The sequence below is a fragment of the Oncorhynchus mykiss genome, chromosome 10 (genome assembly GCF_057628025.1).
Source record: "Oncorhynchus mykiss isolate SJ-2025 chromosome 10, ASM5762802v1, whole genome shotgun sequence".
NCBI lineage: Eukaryota > Metazoa > Chordata > Actinopteri > Salmoniformes > Salmonidae > Oncorhynchus > Oncorhynchus mykiss.
This window is the reverse complement of record NC_143031.1, coordinates 33,165,165-33,187,960: the sequence shown is the minus strand read 5'-3', so window position 1 is coordinate 33,187,960 and position 22,796 is coordinate 33,165,165. Positions and strand designations below refer to the sequence as shown.

Below are 22,796 nucleotides of genomic sequence, written 5' to 3'. Positions count from 1 at the left end.
TACGTGTCTGGTAGAATTATTGCTGTTGCAATTTTGAATGTCAATTTATCAGAATTTCCCAACTCACTGGCTGCAACTTGTCTCTTAATAAATAGTAATGCTACCTAACAAGTTTTAGAGGGCCAAACATAAGCAATGTCAGAACTCTTTAAAAATGTTGTGTAGATTGAGCAGGAATATCTTTAACCAAACAACAGGTGTAAGCAGAGTTTCTACACCAAATCCATGAGAAGTGAAAAATGATTCCTTAGATAATTGTCATGATTAACGCTGTCTTAAATAAAATTGTATTTGACAAATGTTTCCGAATACAACAGGTGTAGTAGACCTTAGAGTGAAATGCTTACTTTACAAGCCCTTAACCAACACTGCAGTTAAGAAAAATAAGTGTTTACTATATTAACTGAAGTAAATGAAGAAGAGCAACAAAATAACAATAACGAGGCCCTATAAAGGGGGTACTGGTACAGTGTAAAAGTGTGGGGGCACAGGTTAGTTGAGGTAATATGTAGGTAGGTAGGTAAATATAGGTAAATTGCAAATAGTCCAGTTAGCCATTTGGACAGCTTTTCAGGAGTCTTATGGCTTGGGGATAGAAGCTGTTAAGAAACCTTTTGGACCTAGACTTGGCCCTCCGGTACCGCTTGCCGTGCGGATGGAGAGAGAACAGTCTATGATTAGGGTGCCTGGAGTTTTTGGCAATTTTTATGGCCTTCCTCTGACACTGGTATAGAGGTCCTGGATGGCAGGAATCTTGGCTCCGGTGATGTATTGGGCCATACGTACTACTCTGTAGTGCCTTGCTGTCTGAGGCCGAGCAGTTGCCATACCAGGTGGTGATGCAACCAGTCAGGATGCTTTTGATGGTGCAGCTGTAGACCGTTTTGAGGATCTGGGGACCCACGCCAAATCTTTTCAGTCTCCTGATGGGGAATAGGCGTTGTTGTGCCCTCTTTCCAACTGTCTTGGTGTGTTTGGACCATGACAGTTCGTTGGTGATGTGGACACTAAGGCACTTGAAGCTCTCAACCTGCTCCCCTACAGCCCCGTCGATGAGAATGGGTGTTTGCTCGGCCCTTTTCCTGAAGTCCACGATCATCTCCTCCCTGATCACGTTGAGGGAGAGGTTATTATCCTGGCACCACACTGCCAGGTCTCTGATCTCCCTATAGGCTGTCTCATTGTCAGTGATCAGGCCTACCACTGTTGTGTCGTCGGCAAACTTGATGGTGTTTGAGTCGTGCTTGGCCATACAGTCATGGGTGAACATGGAGTACAACAGGGGGCTGAGCACGCACTCCTGAGGGGCCACTGTGTTGAGGATCACCATGGCAGATGTTGTTACCAACCCTTACCACCTGGGGGTGGCCCATCAGGAAGTCCATTTTGCGGTATGCAAATTGGTGTAGGTCTAGGGTTTCTGGGGGTAATGATGTTGATGTGAGCCATGATCAGCCTTTCAAAGAATTTCATGACTACAGACTTGTAGTTATTTAGGCAGGTTACCTTGGTGTTCTTGGGCACAGGGACTATGGTGGTCTGCTTGAAACATGTTGGTATTACAGACTCGGTCAGGGATGGGTTAAAAATGTCAGTGAAGGCACTTGCCAGTTGGTCAGCGCATGCTTGGTGTACGCGTCCTGGTAGTCCGTCTGACCCCGGAGAACGTGGTCCCACAGTCGTCTCGAACAGCTGGTGCTCTCATGCATGCTTCAGTGTTGGTTGCCTCGAAGCGTGCATAGAAGTAATTTAGCTCGTCTGGTAGCCTCGCGTCACTGGGCAGCTCACGGCGGTGTTTTTCCCGTTGTAGTCCATAATAGTTTGCAAGCCCTGCCACATCAGATGAGTGTCAGAGCCGGTGTAGTAAAATTCAATCTTAGTCCTGTAATGCCTGTTTGATGGTTTGTTGGAGGGCATAGCTGGATTAGATTCCTGCTCCTTGAATGTGGCAACTCTACCCTTTACCTCAGTGTGGATGTTGCCTGTAATCCATGGCTTCTGGTTGGGGTATGTACATACAGTCACTGTTGGGGCGACATCATCGATGCACGTATTGAAGGCAGTGAGTGACTAAGGTGGTGTACTCAATCCCATCAGAAGAATCCCGGAACATATTCCAGTCTGTGCTTGCAAAACAGTCCTGTAGTTTAGGATCTGCGTCGTCTGACCACTTCCGTATTGAGCGAGTCACTGGTACTTCCTGCTTTAGTTTTTGCTTGTAAGCAGGAATCAGGGAGGGAGAGCTTTGTACACGTCTCTGTGTGTGGAGTAAAGGTGGTCTAGAGTTTTTCTCTGGTTGCACACGTAACAGGCTGGTAGAAAACGGATTTAAGTTTCCCTGCATTTAAGTCCCTGCCACTAGGAGCGCCGTCTCTGGATGAGCATTTTCTTGTTTGGAGGCAGCTGTTCTATCTTGCCGATGCAAGGAAAACCCAGCCAGCTGAATGTTATCCATGTCGTCGTTCAGCCACGACTGTGAAACATAAGATATTACAGTTTTTAATGTCCTGTTGGTAGGATAGTCTTGATCGGAGCTCATCCAGTTTATTATCCAATGATTGCACGTTGGCTAATAGGACTGATGGTAGAGGCGGGTTAACAGCTCGCCGTTGGATTCTTACAATGCACCCTGACCTACGACCCCTATATCTCTGTCTCTTCTTCATGCAAATGACGGGGATTAGGCCTTGTCCGGTGTCTGAAGTAAATCCTTTGCGTCCACTCAAGTACGAGGTGAGTAATTGCTGTTCTGATATCCAGAAGCTGTTTACAGTCATGAGACGGTGGCAGAAGCATTATGTACAAAGTAAGTTATAACGTGAAAAAACACTCACAATAGCACAATTGGTTAGGAGCCTGTAAAACGTTTGCCAACCTTGTGAAGGGGAAAACTAATAAGTTTTCAATTTCGTCAAAAAACTGGAAGAGGGGCCGAGAGAGGCATTATTTTAACTCATTCAAAGAGGAGACATAACTTTATTGACATAACAGTTAGGAAATGGTCATCACATGCATGGAACTTCCTTCCATCTCATATTGCTAAAATAAACCGCAAACCTGGTTTCAAAAAACAGATAAAGCAACGCCTCTCCCCTATTTGACCTAGATAGTTTGTGTGTATGTATTGATATGTAGGCTATGTGTGCCTTTAAAAACATGTATGTAGTTCTGTCCTTTAGCTGTTCTTGTCTATTGATGTTCTGTGTTATGTCGTTCTGTATTAATCGTTTGTGTTTGGTGTGGACCCCAGGAAGAGTACCTGCTGCTTTTGCAACAGCTAATGGGGATCCTAATAAAATACCAAATACATACTTGCCCACAGGACATCTCCACGGCATCCTCTCTTAGTGCCACTGGGCTTGTTTGACATTGCAGCCAACAGTGAATGCTTGCGTCATAAATAACTAGTCATTATTTGTAGGTCAGTCAGTCACAATTAAACCATGATCCATTTAAGCAATAAGGACCGAGGGGGTGTGGTATATGGTCACGGCTAAGGGCTGTTCTTAAGCGTGATGCAACGCGGAGTGCCTACATACAGCCCTTAGCTGTGGTATATTGGCAATATACCACAAACCCCAGAGGTAGCCTTACTGCTATAATAATCTGGTTACCTACGTAATTGCAACAGTAAAAATGAATGTCATACCATGGCTTTCAGCCAATCAGCATTCAGGGATTGAACCACCCAAGGTTAAAATACGGTTTTGAACCTCCAGAACAGAAGAGAGGCCCATCTGTCTCCCTCCCTCAGGTGGCATGCTTTCGTTGTTTCGCCCACCAAGCAAGGAGTTTTTGTATGGAGGTCAATGAGTGTCGAATTTGGTCAAGGGCTTACTTGCTAAGTGAGGTTTATTTGATTGAATACACGTTTCGTAATGCTTAAATTAAGAGTGTACTGATATACAGTACCAGTAACAGACACATCTCAACATAAACTGTTCAGAAGAGACTGCATGAATCAAGCCTTCATTGTTGAATTGCTGGAGAGGAACCACCACTATAGGACACCAATAATAAGAAGAGACTTGCTTGGGCCAAGATTTTGTGTGGGGTGCTTTGCTGGTGACACTGTCTGATTTATTCAGAAGTCAAGGCACACTTAACCAGCATGGAGACCACAGCATTCTGCAGCGATACGCCATCCCATCTGGTTTGGGCTTAGTGGGACTATGTAACGATGTGCACTGAGAGTCGAGAAGCAAGCTCAGGGAGTGAGTGTTTTAATAAAAAATAAATGGAACATAATACAAAACAAGAAGGTAGAACAATGAGACATATTTCACTGGATGTTTAAATGTGAAGCATTCGCTTGGCAATTCTACCAAGTATGGTAGTGAGAGGGAGCCCACCTCTCACTACCATATTTCCTCCTCTCACTAGTGGGAGAAGTTCGAACGAGATAGATTTTGTCAAATATTCTTCACATTTTCTCATCGATGAAACATTTGATCTCAATAGAGTTTTCTGTTCCCAAAACTATAATATGTTAAGAACAGAGTGGACTACGATTTGTAAACTTTAACCTTTGCATAAGTTTAAAAAAAATTGCTTTGTTTAGAAAGAGTGCAAATGCATACTTCACAGAGTAGGCGTTCCCTAACGGAAATATTAATATAAATTGTAATTTTTGTATTTTTGCTATGGCCTATTTATTGGCTACCTCCCTACTCTTCTACATTTGCACACACTGTACATAGATTTGTATTTTCTTTTGTGTTATTGACTGTACTTTTGTTTATGCGTAACTCTGTGTTGTTTTTGTCGCACTGCTTTGCTTTATCTTGGCCAGGTCGCAGTTGTAAATTATAACTTTTTCTCAACTGGCCTACCTGGTTAAAGAAAGGTGAAATAAAAAAATTAAAAAATTGCCAGCACGCACATCTAGAAATGTTATGTAGTCTAACATGCTTCCTCCATGCAGTAGATGGCGCTAACACGTTTAATTCGGAAATGTTTGACATTTTCGTTTTTTGGCTGACATTGGCTGTCTTTTTTATTTTATTCATAACTAATCAATACAAAAAGTACATGGGGGAACACATTTATAATTCTAACAGCTTTTTTTGTTGCCAGAGTCTTTAATTGTCTTAAAATATAGTTCCATTTATTTTTGCAAGGTAATAAAATGTGGTGTTTTGCTTGTCAATTTACATTTGTGAATATAAAATTTGGCCAAAATAATAATGAAATGAATTACATAAAATTGTTTCAACTTATTTCTACCATAAGTACAGAATCCAAGCAGCACATTTCTCTGTAATAGTGTAAAATCTTCATAAATGTATTCAATTGTAAATCTCCTGATGTCTTGCCACAGATTCCTTACATGGATACAATCCCAAAAAAGATGCAACACTGTTTCTGGGTGGTCATTACAAAAGGTACAATTTAAAAAACTTTTTTTTTTTTACTTCTTCATATAGTGGTTGGCAGGATAATATTTATTAATCATTTTAAAAGAAAGCTCCTTCATTTTGTTAAAAAGTACGTATGTGTGTGGCAACATCCAACGTTTTTTCCAAAAGACATTATCAATAAAACCATTCCAATAAGGCATGACATAAGGTATAGTTGAAACAAGGTTCGTGTTTCTCTGTTGTTGAGTGGACTCCCTACCCAATTGAAGTTGACATTTAAAACGGTTAAGGCATCCCAACGACCCAAATAGCGTTCAATATTGTGACAGACATGCGCACTGGGATGTGACGTTAGCAAAGCATTGTGGGAAGATGATTTTTCGCGCGTCCTGTTGTTTCCTCCAGGACTCAAGGCCACGCAGTGCGCTCTTCTATTCTTTAGTAATTTCAGGGTAAAGTGAATATTCAAATTTACTTTTGAAAAGCAGCATATTAGCAAAACTAACAATGTCGAACTTTTGCGCAGCACCGAATTGCACCACAAGAAGCAATGAGTCAGCATCGCCATTATTCAGGTTTCCAAGCGACACTGAAAGGTATAGTACCAATCTGACTAAGTCGTGGTTCATTGCTTGACATTACGTAATGTACTGTCTTTTAATTGCACGGAAAGGTAGCCTAACGTTAGCTGTCAGCCAGAGATGTGCTTCGAGTAGTATCTCGCCTACTAGTTAGTTTTGCTGCATGCTTGCAGAGATAATTGCATAGCTAGCCTTTTGAGTTTTGTAAATCAGTAGGGCTTATTTTTAACACCAGAACGCTAGTTTACTAGAGATGGCTTTCGGAATAACACAATGTTTTAGTTTGCATGTTCTTGTCAACGTGGCACACGTGATTATACCATTGTCGTCTATGGTAGTCATCACAGGAGGTTGGTGTTACATTAATTGGGGAGCACGGGCTCGTGGTAATGACTGGAGCGGAATGGGTGTAATGGTATCAAATACATACATTTGATGCCATTCCCTTTGCTTCATTCCAGCAATTTATGAGCCTTCCTCCCCTCACTAGTCTCCTATGTTCAGTGATAGTTAATTGTATACATTTTAATTTGGTTTTGTTTGTCTTGCACAGATGCAAGCAGTGGGTGGACAACTGTCATTGCAAGGATCTTGAAGATAAAACACCTGACCAGCTAAACAGACACTACAGACTTTGTGTTAACCACTTTGAACCATCCATGATATGTAAAGCAGTAAGTGATGTTGATGCTCGAGCTTAATGTTTCTTTGGCCTAACTGAAGCATATAAAGAAAGGTGCAACATGGAGAAATTGCTCTGCCATTTTCTGGTGGCTAAAATTCTAATAGTATACTTTCAGTTTGTGACAAAACAAGCAATGAAAGTGTAGAGGATCATTGTACCATCTTAACTGCTGTGAAATATATTTTCAATAACCAAAATATTGTATTTTTAGTTTGAAGCTGGTGTACAATACCGAAAGTAAAAGATGCAAAACTTAAGAAAAGGAAGCATATACATATATCACATAGAACTGACCTACTTCTTAGACTTGCGTTCAATGAGATTGATTAACATTTCTATGTGAATTTTGTCATCACCCAAAAAGTTAAATATGTAGCTTTAATATTTGAAATGGATGTAGTTGAACAGAGATGTGCACCCCAGTGCTACATTCCCATCAAATAGGTTATGTTAATATCTTATCTTTCATATTTTCAGAGTCCTTACAGGACAAAGCTGAAGGATAATGCCACACCAACCATCTTTGACTTAACAAGCCACCTCAATAATCCACAATGTAGGCAACGCAAGAGGATTAAAGAGCTGGTATGGGTTTCTTCTCCATTTACCAAATCAGAAGTGAAATATTCAGTGTATTTCTTACAATTTTTAAAGGCTTCTTCTAACAGCTTGGTATTGACTGTTTATCTCTTTCTATTGTAGAGTAAAGCTGAAGCAGGACAAATGAAAGAGAGGAAAAGTAAGTTGTGCATCCAATTTATGTTGAACAACAGTTTTTGTTGAGGCTGTTTTAAAATGTAATATGATAATAATCAAGATTTTAATTTAATGACCAGCAATGAAGGCTGTCTTTCTCTCTTCATCATAAGACAATGCACGATCACAGGACCCACAAGCAAAAAGTTACGCTAATCCTCTTTTCCCAATATTGATTTGTTTGTCTATAGAGGACTCGGCGGACCAGTCAAAAACTAACACAAATTTTGCGGAAGGTCAAGATGACCCTGAGACAAACGACACCACCCAGCTGACCTCTAAGGAGAAGGAGCATAGAGAATACCTCAAATCACTATTTGAAGTTATTGTAGTATTGGGCAAACAAAACATACCTCTGAATAGACATACCAAGGAGGTGCAGGAGAGCAAGTGCCTTACTCCGAGCAACTTCAAGGCATTGTTGGAGTACCGAATGAATGCTGGTGGTGACGAAGCTCTTAGGAAAAGGTTTGAGATGAGTGCTATGAACGCAGTGTGCTGCACCTTCACCCAGCAGATGCAGATGATGGAGGTCTGTGAGAGTTGCATCCGTGAGGAGCTCTTACGGGAAGTCAGAGAGGTTCGCTTCTTCTCATTAGTCACTGACGATGTCGTTGAAATCTCTGGCGAGAGCCACCTCCCCATGTTCTTGCGTTTTTTGGACCAGGCCAACTGCTTGCGGGAGGATTTTGTGGGATTCCTTCTATTTGAGGGAGAAGATGAGACCCTGATGGAGAGGCTGCTGACTGAGGTGACAAAGAAGTGGGGTTTAAATATGGACTACTGTAGAGGGCAGGCCCACTTCAGCTCCGGTGTGCATTCTAGCAAAATAAAAACCATTGCAACCAAACTCACAGAGATGTACCCCACAGCAGTGTACACACCAAGATCCACCTGTGCCTTAAATGCCTCACTGGCAAGTGGAGTGGCTTTGACAGGCGTTCAGATTGTCATGTCTACTTTCAAGAAGATTGAGTCTTTTTTCAATGAAGCTTCTTCACTGCAATTGGAGTTGGAGAATGCCATCTCCATTTTCTACCAGGGTAATGAAGAGAAGGCCAATGATCTGAAAGAGGCCTGCCGTACCAACTGGACAGTGAGACATGATGCATTTGAGGTAGCAGTCGATGTCCTGGAGTCTCTTCTGCTCTGCATGGATAGTGTTCATGACAATGAAGATCTGAGGTGGAGTGACCAAGTCACAAATGATGCCTTGGAGATATCAGAGGCTCTGGCTGATTTTGAGTTTGTTGCAACATTGGTTGTGCTAAAAAACACCCTGTCATTCACAAGAGCCTTTGGCAAGAACTTGCAAGGGCCAACGATGGATGTCTACTTTGCTGCCAACAGCTTGACCGCTGTGTTGCACTCGCTGAACGAGGTCTCTGACAACATTGATGTATACCATGAGTTCTGGTTTGAAGAGGCTGTTAACCTAGCCGCTGCACTGGAAATCCCGGTCAAGGTTCCCAGGCTCTACTTGAGAAAGTACCATGCAGAATCTGGAACAGAGATCCAGCCTGAGAGCTACTTTAAAGAACACCTGACCGCCCCGGTGGTGAGCCACGTCATCAATGAACTGAACGACCTCTTCTCTGAAAACCACCTCAATGCCCTGAGATGTCTGACGCTCGTCCCTGCTGTCATGGGGCAGTTAAAGTTCAACACTTCTGAGGAGAACAACGTGGAGATGTACAGAAACGACCTTCCCAATGCAGACACTCTCCCCACTGAGCTGCACTGCTGGAGGGTGAAGTGGAAGCACAGGGGCAAGGTGACCCTGCCCTCCACCGTCCATGAGACGCTGCAGCTGGCTGAAGTGAAGTTCTTCCCCAACGTGCTTGCCTTCTTGAGGGTGCTCTGCAACCTGCCAGTCCTGAGCCTTGATGTTGATGGCGATGCTTCTCGTAAACGCTTTCAGATGTACCTGGAGAACACACCTGACAAACACAGGTCCAAGAGTCTGGCGTTTCTGAACATACATTATAATGCCAGACATGACCTGGATGTCATGGTTGATAGTTACATTAAGATGTACCCTGAAAATGAAAGTCATGAGCAAGTATGCCAGCCTGTTGACTAAATTACTTGTTATTTTATGTTAGTAGTAGTCTGTCCTTAGCATTTGTGACCTGAGCTTACCTATCACCTATTGGATGTTTGATATGTTTAAACCACTTATTATGGCTGTATATGTTTACCAATGACCAATGCAAATATATACATTTTTTGTTTTGGGGAAAATCAATCATTAGTTTTAAACTGCAAAAAGTATGTGGACACCTGCTTGTCGAACATCGCATTCCAAAATCATGGGCATTAATATGTATGGTGAAGCGTAATTCATCATTCCAGAGAACACGCTTCCAATGCTCCAGAGTCCAATGGTGCTGAGCTTTACCTCTCCAGCCGACGCTTAGCATTGCGCATGGTGATCTTAGGCTTGTATGCGGCTGCTTGGCCATAGAAACCCATTTCATTAAGCTCATTACGAACAATTATTGTGCTGAACATTTCTTCCTGAGGCAGTTTGGAACTCGGTAGTGAGTGTTGCAACTGAGAACAGACGATTTTCACACACTTCAGCACTCAGTGGTTCCGTTCTGTGAGCTTCTGTGGCCTACCACTTTGCGGCTGAGCTGTTGTTGCTCCCAGACGTTTCCACTTCACAATAACAGCGCTTACAGTTGACCGAGGCAGCTCTAGCAGGGCAGAAATTTGATGAACTGACTTGTTGAGAAGGTGGCGTCCTATGACTTTGCCACATTGAAAGTCACTGAGCTCTTCAGTAAGGAAATTCTACTGCCAATGTTTGTCTATTGAGGTTGTGTGGCAGTGTGCTCGGATTTTATACACCTGTCAGCAACGGGTGTTGCATAAATAGCCAAATCCACTCATTTGAAGGGGTGTCCACATACTTCTGTGTGTACAGCACCTTCAGAAAGTATTCATACCCTTAGACTTGTTCCACATTTTGAATTAAAAAAAATGGGTGAAAAATATACATTTATTCCTTCTACAATACCCCATAATGACAGTGTAAACATGTTTTTAGAAGTGTTAGCACATTTAAAAATGAAATGCATTAATATTTCATTTGCATAAGTATTCACACTAGTGGTGCACAATGTATCGGTGAACATATTGGAATCGGCTGATATAAACTAGCCATTTTTAGCTAAACGCCCCGATATCAAAGCTGACGTGCATACCTATATAACGTAGATACATGATGCCACGTACAAACGTTGCGCTATACGTGCAACACAGCATTCCTAAACTAGCTCACAATGTCTGCTGTGGATCAAGCAATCATTTGAAAGAGTAAAAAAAATGTCAGCGAGACAACTCAAAGGCGAAATCCATTAAAGCCAAGATAATGGAATTCATTGTCCTTGACAATCAATCGTTCTCTGTTGTGGGTGATACTGGCTTTCGCGACTGGTCAAGCGCTACCAAGTGCGCTATTTTTCAGATGTTTCCCTACCGGAGTTGCACAGTAATGGCGTAACTGCTATTAGCTTCATGACATGCATACTATGGAACGCCGTTTGGGTCTGCGTGTCAAAAAAGATACAGTAGCACTGTCAAAGCTGTACAAAAAAATCTGCATGCACAGGCCATGAACAATGTGTTTACAATACCGCGTTGGTAATAAAGCATAATTTGTTCGACCGCAATACAACCAGCCTGAAAACAATGACCAGTAGAACCTGCAGTCATTTATATTATTCTTAGCAATGATTTAGGAATCCTTGTGAGTAAGTATTAGCTAGGTTGCCACTTTTTGTTCGGCTATTGAAATTGAACTTCAGTTCATGAAAATAAATAGCTAGTCGGCAACATAACCCTGTTGCCCAAAGCTAACGTAATAAGCAGCCAGCTAGCTTATGCTTGTGAAGCTAGCCGCAATAAGGATTGGGCACAATAGTGGAATTTTCGGTTTGCCTTCAAAATAAAAGTATGTCATTGACAGTAATACAAATGTAATTATGCCATTTTTATTTTGAAGGCTAACCGCAAAGTCCACTATTGTGACTAGCTTCACATAGATGGGTCTGACCACCATGAATCAAATAAAAACTGTCTTATAATTAGGGTTATTTTAGATGACACGTACTACTACACAGTTAGCAAGCTAACTATAGCTACTGAAACGGATGTCGTGTTATTTGACATCTTTTTTGACATGCAAAGACCGAAATGGCATTCCATAGAAATCCTGGTTGAGAATGGAACGACTGAACAACGAAACAGCACAGCAAGTAAGTGAAGTAAATAGGTTTTGATTATGTTTTACTGGTAATTGCCTCACCCCTGAGTCAATACTTTTTAGAAGCACCTTTGGCAGCTATTACAGCTGTGCCTTTCTGGGTAAGTCTCTAAAGCCTTGTTCACACTGCAGGTCGTAATGCTCAAATCAGTTTTGTTTTTCAAATCCGTTTTGGACTACAGACAGCACATTACAAGTGTCCAAATCTGATTTATTTGTGTGTGTTCATGTTGAACACTATTATTGCTCACAGTCCATGCAACTTATGTGACATGTTAAGCAAATTTTTACTCCTGAATTGATTTAGGCTTGCCATTACAAAGGGGTTGAATACTTACTGAGTCAAGACATTTCAGCTTTTCATTTTTAATTAATATGTCAATCCAAGAAACAATGTCATACTTGTTTGAACCAGACAGTAGATGGTCTTCACGTAGAGACCGAGGGTCGCTGTTTCGCTCGCTCGGATGCTTTCTCCTGTGAGATACATTGTCTCTTGCAAATTGAAGGAAAATGATTAAACACAGACAAAATGTAATGATATTTTTAAAACATTTTTGGGAAGCCTGGTTTCTCTTGGTGTCCATGAATACATGCCACTGAATTTATGTATAGGTAATTGATGTTTATGCGACTGGAAATGTAATATGTAAACTTGTGTTGTTCCCAGTAGACACTAACACCTTTGGCCGATTTATCAAAATGCGTAGGGAATATGTAGTTTGGAGTGTTTACACATTGCAAGACATCAGAATAGCATGTTGATGCTTGTCAGACATAAACAATTTAAAATGTAGACATTTATAAATACATCTGCAAGATGTCTTGCCAATTGGCAAACTCTCCATACTACATTTTAGGCTTATGTTTAGATGTACAGTTTGTGCAATCTGGGTTGAAGTGCTCCATCTTGTAAAACCAATTTGAAAGAAATACAGTTGATTATATTCATTTTGTAAAAATGATCGTTAGAAATGAAAAAAAAAAATGATTCAGTCTAATGAATTGCAATTGTCATTCATTTGATAATTACACCATTTTATTTGGATTACCTGTTTGTTTGGGTGATAGCATTATCTCTGAAATCAATGGAAGGTTTTTCCTCATTGACTTTGATCACACGAAGCCAATATAATCCCTGTCTAATTATAACCAGATGTATTTTTGACAACCACGGAGTTTTCAAACCTTTTCCATAGGCTCTTTGGTACAACCATTAACTCTAGTCATGTAACTTGAGAAGTAGGCAGTACATTTCATGAGCCTCGTGGTATTCCGATATCACCTACTCGGTTGTCATAACTGTATTTTTGAAAATTCAGGATATCAAAATACATTTGATATTACAGTACTCTACTGCATACATAGAGGGAAAATATGCTGATATACACTTTATACAAGATTCAGAGATCAATGAAGATTGATTAGAGAGAGTAAGGCTACGACCGGAAGTGACTTTTCGTAGCAGGTTAGGAGAGCATTTTCGCTAACCGTAGCCTAAATAAGAAGTCTTCTAACCTGCCACGTTAATTATCCTAATCGCTACGAAAAAGTAACTTCCGGTCGTAGCTGTACTATTTGTCAGTACCATTGAGGTAAAGTAAGAACGGTCAGAACCCTCAATGCCCCATTTAAGCCTAGCAGTGTGTTGATTTTCGTTTTGCAAATGTCTTCATCCTAATTAGAGTAGCTTGACTTCCGGTTTACGGAATTTGCCTTAAAATGCTATGCGTATGATATTACATTTTTTGCATAGTACATGACGTTAAAATTATGTAAACTAATTAGGGGGGACAAATCAAAACTAAAAAGTGCCACTTTTTTATATAAGAAAGTAGTAAATCTGCTAGCCCTGGTCTTAGTCATGCCGCCAACACACACACACACATATATTCCTGACTCTGACATTGTTTGTCGTATTTAGATTCTTAATTCCATTATTTTACTTTTAGATTAGTGTGTATTGTTAGATACTACTGTAATAACATCTGCTAAATATGTGTATGGACCAATAACATTTTATTTTATTTGGCCCTCCCGCCCCTACGAGAGGGCAGCTCTTCTCTGTCTTGGCACCCCATTGGTGGAACCAGCTTCGTTAGGACAGCAGAGTCCCTGCCCATCTTCCGAAAACATCCAAAACCCTACCTCCTTAGAGTATATTTAATAATCACTTTGGAAAAGGATATTGGAAAATTAATCATTAATAACGGCATTTTACATGACAACTTTTGGGACAAGATTCAGGTCTTTTTTCCAGGGCTGTGTAGCTATGAAACCTTTTTATTCCACTGTCATAGAGTGGTGGGAGAGCACAAAATTAAGAATCAAGTTTTATTCAGAATTTTTGCAAAGACAAAGTACGTAATAACCACACAGAATTTTATAAATTGCAGAATGAACTAAAAGATCTACACATCCAAGGAAATGTAAATGGTGGTGGATTAGATAAAGACAAATTGGGTATCCTGCTGAAAAAGCAACACACAATATTTGAAAAGAAAGCTCGAGACTTCATTTTTAAAAGTCAGCAAGATAAATGGGAAAATGATGAGAAGTGCTCGGCATATTTTTTCAAGCAAATTAAATGACGGGGAAAGAGGAGGACTATTTCGGCTTTATTGGACCAAAATGGAGAGATGGTTGAGGATGGAGATAGCATGCTTGGTGTCGCTACACACCACTTTTCTCAGCTATTCCAAAAACAAACAATTGATTATGAGAAAGGGACTACATTTTTAAAATGCGTGGATGTGCATATACCTTTGGATATTAGAGACCAATTAGAAGGGGAATTGAAATTAGATGAAATTTATATGGCACTAAAGAGCATGAAAGATAACAAAGTACCAGGAGTGGATGGGCTCTCTAAAGAGTTTTACATAGTTTTTTGGTATATAATTGGATGTCATCTGTTGGAAGTGTTTAGAGGTATATTTGGTTTAGAGCATATGGGAGTTTCGATGTGTGAGGGGGTAATCTCTCTACTGTATAAAAAGGGAGACCCCAAGACATTAGCAAATTTGAGACCTTTAACAATGTTGTGTGTTGACTATAAATTATTAAGCAAAGCCGTAACTAATCGCCTATCTTCTGCCATGGCATATGTTGTTGGTTTAGACCAAACATGTGGTGTGGTGGGGAGAAGATTAACCTGGAACTTGCAATTGCACAGAGACGTTCAAGCCTATTTAGAGGAAAGGCACCTGCCAGCTATTACTGTGAATTTGGACCAGGAAAAAGCCTTTGACATGGTAAACCATGAGTTTTTGTTTAGAATTATGGAAAAATTTGGGTTTGGAAATAATTTTATGAAATGGGTAAAAATTCTGTATAGTAATGTGGGTAGCAGGGTAAATATTAATGGGAATATTGGAAATGTTATCAAGCAATTACGAGGTGTCAGACAGGGTGACCTTCTATCTGCTCTATTGTATGTTTTATATATTGAACCTTTCGCATGCGCAATTAGGAAAAATTATAACATCAAAGGCATAATTTTACCTGGAGGGGATATGCTAAAAATATCGCAATATGCGGACGACACAGTTTTATATTTACAAGACGACCTGAGCTTGAAAGAGTCTATCAAAGTAATTGATGAATTCTCTGTTGCGTCTGGGTCGAAGATAAACAAGAATAAAACAGAAATAAAATATTTCGGACAGTGGAAAAGGAGAACGGACCAGTTATGTGGTTTGACTGTGTGCACAGGACCAATGGTTGTGCTCGGCATATCTTTCGGAAATGAAATTAAAGATGACATGTTTAATTGGAAAGAAAAACTATTATCGATTAATAAAAGATTAGGACTGTGGAAAGTCAGGCGACTATCTTTTAGTGGGAAGGTGTTAGTGCTGAAGGCGGACATTCTGCCTTCATTACTTCACCTTGCCTATGTGTTTCCCATGCCGGTATCACTAAGAAAAACTTTCATACTGTTTAATTTCTTTTGGGGGGGATATGAGTACATCCGTAGAGATCGGATGTACCAGCCTATAGAGGCTGGTGGAAGGGATTTCCCTCATATTCCTCTCAAGCTAGATGCGTTGTTCTACTCAAACATTTGTTGTCTTTTGTCGTCTTCTGTACACATGTCACATTTTAATAAAATTCTGGCTGTCTGTACCGTTAAGATTCATGGTGAAGTGGGATAATAGTAAGCCAAAAGCTGAAATTATCCCGTTACATTTTAAGAAAATAGTGGAATGGGCAAGGAAGTCCCCTGTCTGCAAAGTAAAGGAAAATGTAATCAACCACAGATTGCTATACGCGAAATTAACAGAAAATTGTCGTCCTAGAGACGGATTACCGATATCGCCTTCCACCTGGATACGGACACAATTAAAAGGGTTAGACAACAGACTGAAATATTTTAATTGGCTTGTTTTACACAGACGTCTTCCGGTCCGTTCAACTTTATACGATCATAATTTGACCCTAAATAAATTCTGTCCCAGGGACAATTGTTTCGCAATCGAAACAATTCCACATGTTTTATGGGAATGTTCTTTTGCTCAATCAGTTTGGGGAAAAAGTCAACAATTTTTTGAGATTTTAAAAAACGTTGATTACGAAGGGGTTGCCAAACTTGAAATAAAAAATGTGGAAAGGGTGCAATTATTAGCATTAGTGACTCTGGTGTCCCTTATCAAGACCAAACTTTGGGAGGCCAGATGTGGTGCAGTTAATGACACCCTCAAGTGGTCACCGACGGGATTGGTTCAATTTATAAAACAGGAAGTTTGGAAAAGAATACAATTCGAAATAGATAAGGGGGGCATTGCATCAGTAAAACAGAGATGGAAAGGGCTTTACCCGTCATTGTAAATGTGTTTATAACCGATATATAATTGTATTACATAGGTACAATTGAAATGTAAACTAAGCCCTTGTAGATATTTGATATACACTGAGGTTTATCCAGAGTGCATTTTGGCATATGAATATATTTTTATTTATAGAATTGTTTGTATTCTTTTTGGAGATTGTTAGAGGCATGTTAATCTTGAATATAGGCCAATAATACTGGTCAGGTTCTGCAGAACAGCACTTTTTTTAGGAGTTTTGATATTCTTATATTGTTACGGTACTTTTTGATACTGTTTGTACGTTTCCATGTTATGTACAACGTTATGCACTAAATTTGAAATTGTATTTGAATGTGAAATGAAAATAAAAATTATTTAAAAAAAAAATATATATATATATATATATATATATATATATATATATAATAATCACACAGCACCCCTCACCCCCATTAAAAAGAAGGGGCTTTCTTGAATGAACATTCATGCTTGTTCATTGTCACAGGCCATACTCACTACCCTCTGTATTTTTTATTTATTTCACCTTTGTTTAACCAGGTAGGCCAGTTGAGAATAAGTTCTCAATTACAACTGAGTAGTATTGACAGTAATGGCGGCTTTCTCTCTTGCCTTCTCCGGGTCCTGATGAGGCATCCGGCTCTTTGTCCTCTGTACATGCGTCGCTTCACTTTGCAAATAACGTCGATGTTGGCCCTGTCGGGTGTTTGGAGAATGTCCTGTGCGTCCTCCTTGCTGTAGAAAATAATTTTTGTCTAATCCGAGGTGAGTGATCCTGATATCCAGAAGCTCTTTTTTTGCCGTAAGATACGGTTGCAGAAACATTTATGTACAACCCCCCCCCCCCACACACACACACACACACATAATAGCACAATTGGTTGGGCGCACTTAAAACTGCTGCCAGTTCTCTCGGCACCATTTGTGTAGGGGTAGCTATAATAAGCGACAACGGTGAGAGACTTGTTTCTGGAAAGGTGGATTTTTAGAAGTAGAAGCTCGAATTGTTTGGCCACAGACCTGGATAGTATCACAGAACTCTGCAGGCTATCTCTGCAGTAGATTGCAACTCCGCCCACTTTGGCAGTTCTGTCTTGTTGGAAAATGTTATAGTTGGGGGTGGAAATTTCAGGATTTTTGGTGGCCTTCCTAGGCCAGGATTCAGACATGGCTAGGACATCCGGGTTGGCAGAGTGTGCTAAAGCAGTGAATAAAACCAACTTAGGGAGGAGGCTTCTAATGTTAACATGCATGAAACCAAGGCTTTTACGGTTACAGAAGTCAGCAAATGAGAACGCCTGGTGAATGGGAGTGGAGCTAGGCGCTGCAGGGCCTAGATTAACCTCTACATCACCAGAGGAACAGACGAGGAGTAGGATAATGGTACAGCTAAAGGCTATAAGAACTAGCCGTCTAGTGTGTTCCGAACAGAGAGTGAAAGTAGCATGTTTCTGGGTGTGAAAGAATAGATTCAAGGCATAATGTACAAACAAGGGAATTGTAGGATTTGAATACAGTGGAGGTAAACCTAGGCATTGAGTGACGATGAGAGAGGTTTTGTCTCTAGTGGCACTATTTAAGCCAGGTGCGGTCACCGCATGTGGGGGAGGTGGAAAAAAGGGGTAGGTAAGGCATATTGAGCAGGGCTGGAGGCTCTACAGTGAAATAAGACCCTAATCAAGAACCAAAACAGCAACGGACAAGGCATATTGACATTAGGGAGAGGCATGCATAGCCAAGTGATCATAGAGACCAATGAGTAGCTAGGCGAGCTGGATACACAGCGATTCAGACAACTAGCAGGCCGGGGATAGCAGAAAGGCCTTAGGGGGACGTCGCAACGTTAGTCTGTTGTAGCCCCCTCGGACAGTTACATCGGCAGACCAGTCGTGATGGATCGGCAGGGCTCTGTGTAGGCAGTAAAAGGGTCCAGGCCAATTGACAAAACAGGTATTGTAGCCCAAGAAATTGGCTGATGGACCTCTTAAGCTAAAAGTCTGATATGCTCTCGACAGCTAGCGGACCGCAGCTAGGAGGCTAGGGGATGGGCCTTCAGGGGATGCTGTGACGGAGGAGCCTGTTGAAACCTCCTCGGTGGATTACGTCGGTAGACCAGTCGTGTTGGATCGGTGGGGCACCGTGTCGGCAGTAAAAGGGGTCCAGGCCAATTAGCAAAATAGGTATTGTAGCCCAAGGGGTGGCTATGGACCTCTTCAGCTAGCTGGGAGATGGGCCTAGCATTAAGCTAGTTCCAGGCTAACTCGTTATTGCTTCGGGACAGAGACATTAGCCAGGAGTAGCCACTCGGATAGCAGCTGGCTAGCTGCGATGATCCAGGTGAAAAGGTTCAGAGCTTGAGGTAGGAATCCAGAGATATGGATATTTAGTGTAGAAATAGCAGTCCTGTATGGTCTGGGTTGAATCGCGCTGTGCAGACTGGCAGGAGTTGACCGGGCTAAGGTTAGCTGATGACCGCTAGCAGTGGCTAACTGACTTCCAGCTAGTTGGCTAGCTTCTGTTGGGGGTTCTGGTTCGTGTTAATTGACAGTCTAGCAGGCATCGGCTGTGCAGCCGAGTGATCATAGGGTCCAATGAGCAGCACTAGATGAAACGTGGACCAGTTCGGTAGTCGTTTACTACGTTGAACAAGCGGGAGACAGGGCGTTCAGGGAGCTACCAGGCCGGGGCTAGCAGATGGATCATCACCAAACATCCACGACGCAGAGGCCGGTTGAGAGCACACTGGCCGAGTTACGTCAGCAGACCAGTCGTGATGGATCGGCGGGGCTCCGTGTCGACAAAGGGTCCAGGCCAATAGGCAAGAGAAGTGTTGTAGTTGGTGTATTTCGTTTGCTAGTCGGGAGATGGGCCTAGCTCGGGGCTAACTGGTGCATGCTTCTGGACAAGGGCGTTAGCCACAATAGCTCCTCAGTAGCAACTAGCTAGCTATGACCATCCGGTGTAATGGTTCAGAGCTTGCGACAGGAATCCGGTGATGTAGTGGAAAAGAGCAGTCAGATATACTCATGGCTGGTATCGCGCTGTACAGACTGGCAGGTATTTTCTGGGCTATCCAGGCTAAAGCGGCAGGAGTCCGAGCTAAAGGTAAAGACCACTAGTAGAGGCTAACAATAACTAAATATCTAGTAGCTAATTAGCTAGCCAGCTTCCTGATGGAGGTTCCAGTTATAAGGTCTAAAAAAATGGCTGATCTATCACATTGGGTGAGGCGGGTTGCAGGAATGTATATTTATTTTGAAAATGGAAAAAGAGATTGAAATGTTTACAAAAAAAACGAAAAAGACAATATTTACATGGGACAAAAACAAACACGTTTTACTGCTGCGCCATCTTGGATTATACTGTAGCGCCTTACGATCGGATGCAGAGCAGTTGCCATACCAGTCGGTGATGCAACGAGTCAGGGTGGTCTCGATGGTGCAGCTGTAGAACGTTTTGAGGATCTTGTGACCCATGCCAAATCTTTTCAGTCTCCTTAAGGGGGAAAAGGTGTTGTCATGCTGTCTTCAAGATTGTCTTGGTGTTTTTGGACCATGATAGTTTGTTGGTGATGTGGACACCAAGGAACTTGAAACTCTCGACCTGCTCCACTACAGCCCTGTCGATGTTAATGGGGGCCTGTTCGGCCCTCCTTTGACTGTAGTCCACAATCATCTCCTTTGTCTTGCTCACATTGAGAGAGAGGATGTTGTCCTGTCAGTTCTCAGACCTTCTCCCTATAGGGTGTCTCATCGTTGTCGCTGATCAGGCCTACCACTGTTTTCGTCAGCGAACTTAATGATGGTGTTGGAGTCGTGCTTGGCTACGCAGTTGTGGGTGAACAGGGACTACAGGAGGGGACTAAGCATGCACCACTAAGGGTGTTTAGGATCAGCGAGTTGTCTACCCTTACCACCTGAGGGTGGCCCTTCAGGAAGTCCAGGATCCAGTTGCAGAGGGAGGTGTTTAGTCCCAGGGTCCCTAGCTTAGTGATGAGCTTTGTGGGCACTATGGTGTTGAATTCTGAGCTGTAGTCAATGAATAGTATTCTCACATAGGTGTTCCTTTTGTCCATGTGGGAAAGGGCAGTGTGGAGTGCGATTGATATTGTGTCATCTGTGGATCTGTTTGGGCGGTATGCGAATTGGAGTGGGTCTAGGGTTTCCGGGATGATGGTGTGTTGTGAGCCATGACCAGCCTTTCAAAGCACTTCATGGCTACCGATGAGAGTGCTACGGGGCAGCAGTCATTTAGGCAGGTTACCTTCTTATTTTTTGTTGTATATATCCAGCAACACTCCATATTATTCAGAGCCCCATATATAGATTTTACAGTCCCCACTGAGTACTCCCCAACCCACTTTTACATAGGCACACACTTTTTTTTTTTTTATCTAAAAGCCAATATGTAATGTATGCACAATTTGCTTTGCGGGCATATATTTGACCTTGGAACATGTTTTAAAACACACATTTAATGCAAATGTCACTTAAATATTAACAAATAAGAATCATTATTAATGTTAAGATTATTAGTTTTCATTCAACTTAATAAATACATGTTAATGATATTTTTCTGCTACTACGTAGAGAACTTTGATTTGGAACGTTTTCGAAATTCCGTGACCCGGAAGTACTTTTCTCGTGTGGCTGACAAGACTGATGTTCTTCCTGATTTATGAACACACACAGGCAACTAACTACACCACGCAACAAATTAACTTTTTCCGGAATTAAATAATGAACTTAGCTACAAAGTTAATTTCAAGACGTTGTGCTAATATTGAGCTAAAGATTAAAAACGGGTGGATTTCTGATTAATTTCACGATGCACGACTTCTGAACGACCAGTGAGTGCATGGATCCCAAAATGCCCAAGCGCTGTGCCGCACCAAATTGTAATATCTACACAGATAAATCAGACGTCCCCTTTTTCAGATTCCCTTTGGACCCGGAGGGGTAAGTTATGTTAAATAGTTTCCAATCCCTTATTAACTCTAGCTACTTTTAAATGTATCTTTGTATTCCTCATTGGCATTGAAACAGTACGGAGTCAGCTAGCTAGCTAACCTAGCTTGTGCTAGCGTTGATGGTAATAGTTAATGTCAAAGATGGAACTAGCCAATTAGCTTGCTAAAAGGCTACATTCTGGTTGAGGAATCGGATACAGTATTATTTATCAAAGGATCCATGAAAAGTCTATTTTAGTGGGGGGGCAGTCTCTGTTGAGCCCACAAAGTTATGAAAACTTTAATCTGACAACTTCCTCTTGCAATTGTGTAAATAACACAATTGGCTAGCAGACCACCTGGCTTGATGTAGCTAGCAGGTAATAACAACCTCCCCATGTTGATTATGGTCCAAATATGCTGTTGAGGTTCATGAATATAAGTCCCCCGAAAATAGTGATTAGAAATGGAATATTACAGAAGTAAGTTCATGGGGCCAAGGTTGTCATTTTTTTCTATTCGTTTTTCTATTTTTATTTGATATTAAGTTTAGTTTCAGTTTGTTTTCAGAGCTGATTTGCTGTTTTTTATTTATTTTCAATTGTATAAAAATACATATTGTTTTTATTATTTAGTTTTAGTGTTGGGGACAGAAATCTTGCGTGGGACAGCCCGAAGGGTCGCCAAAGTATAGACCAGGCCCTTGGGTAAAAAAACAACAACAAAACAATTCAGTCGGGTTCTCAACTTAGAATAGTAGCAAGTTAGAATATTAGTATACACAAGGTGCAATTTAGAACTTTGGTTGTGCGTCATCTGTTTTATTCTTGTTACGTTCACTGATGGTCACTCAATTAGACCATGTCAGCTAACATTTTTGAGATTGGTAAATTAGTCTAGCAGCCAGCTACCGGAACTTTGTAATCATGGTTGAAATACCGGCCGGGGTGCCCCCATTTGATTTTGTTAGTCAGTCTCACTCAGATTTAATATTGAAAACTGCAGACGTTTCTCTCCACCCTATGGCAAAATGTGTAGGATTGCTGGAAATTAGCTGTAAAACATTTTTTTTATGTCCCTCCGTGCACCCTTTGTGACTTCTGACGATTTTAATCCACTTAACCGCAGCATTTATCCATCATTGTAAACCCATAGTTATTTTGTTGATTTGACAGTCATTTCTCAAGATTATTATTTATATATTGTGATTAGCGTTTCCATCTGTCCCTCAATTTAAGGTCAACCCTGTTATGTCAACTGAACTCATTTTAATATGGTGAAACTATTCCTTTTAAAATATTTTTTCAAAAGAAACATTAAACATCTAATTGTCAAATCATAGCATAAAAGAAGGTGAGTTCTAC

The 22,796-nt window shown here is 41.2% G+C and overlaps 2 protein-coding genes across 6 annotated transcripts in view; both read left to right on the top strand.

Moving 5' to 3' along the window:
- Window positions 1–5,682: 5,682 nt before the first annotated feature.
- Window positions 5,683–10,382, top strand: LOC110533667 (52 kDa repressor of the inhibitor of the protein kinase). Of its 2 annotated transcripts, XM_021618104.3 has the most exons (6): window positions 5,688–5,812; window positions 5,887–5,956; window positions 6,495–6,615; window positions 7,104–7,211; window positions 7,329–7,365; window positions 7,574–10,382. In XM_021618104.3, the coding sequence occupies exons 3-6, from the start codon at window positions 6,601–6,603 to the stop codon at window positions 9,463–9,465; spliced, it is 2,052 nt and encodes a 683-aa protein (XP_021473779.1). In that variant the 5' UTR covers window positions 5,688–5,812; window positions 5,887–5,956; window positions 6,495–6,600; the 3' UTR covers window positions 9,466–10,382. The 2 variants fall into 2 exon arrangements, with proteins under 2 accessions (XP_021473778.1, XP_021473779.1); XM_021618103.3 differs by having other exon boundaries at window positions 5,683–5,956.
- Window positions 10,383–21,112: 10,730 nt separating this feature from the next.
- The window catches only part of LOC110533666 (uncharacterized), an 18,246-nt gene continuing 16,562 nt past the window's right edge, over window positions 21,113–22,796 (top strand). For 2 of the 4 annotated variants that reach the window (XM_021618101.3, XM_021618099.3), the window contains exon 1: window positions 21,113–21,442. In XM_021618101.3, the coding sequence (XP_021473776.3) occupies window positions 21,342–21,442 (101 nt within the window). In that variant the 5' untranslated portion in view covers window positions 21,113–21,341. The remainder of the gene's footprint in view (window positions 21,443–22,796) is intronic. The other 2 variants (XM_021618102.3, XM_021618100.3) reach the window with 2 other exon arrangements.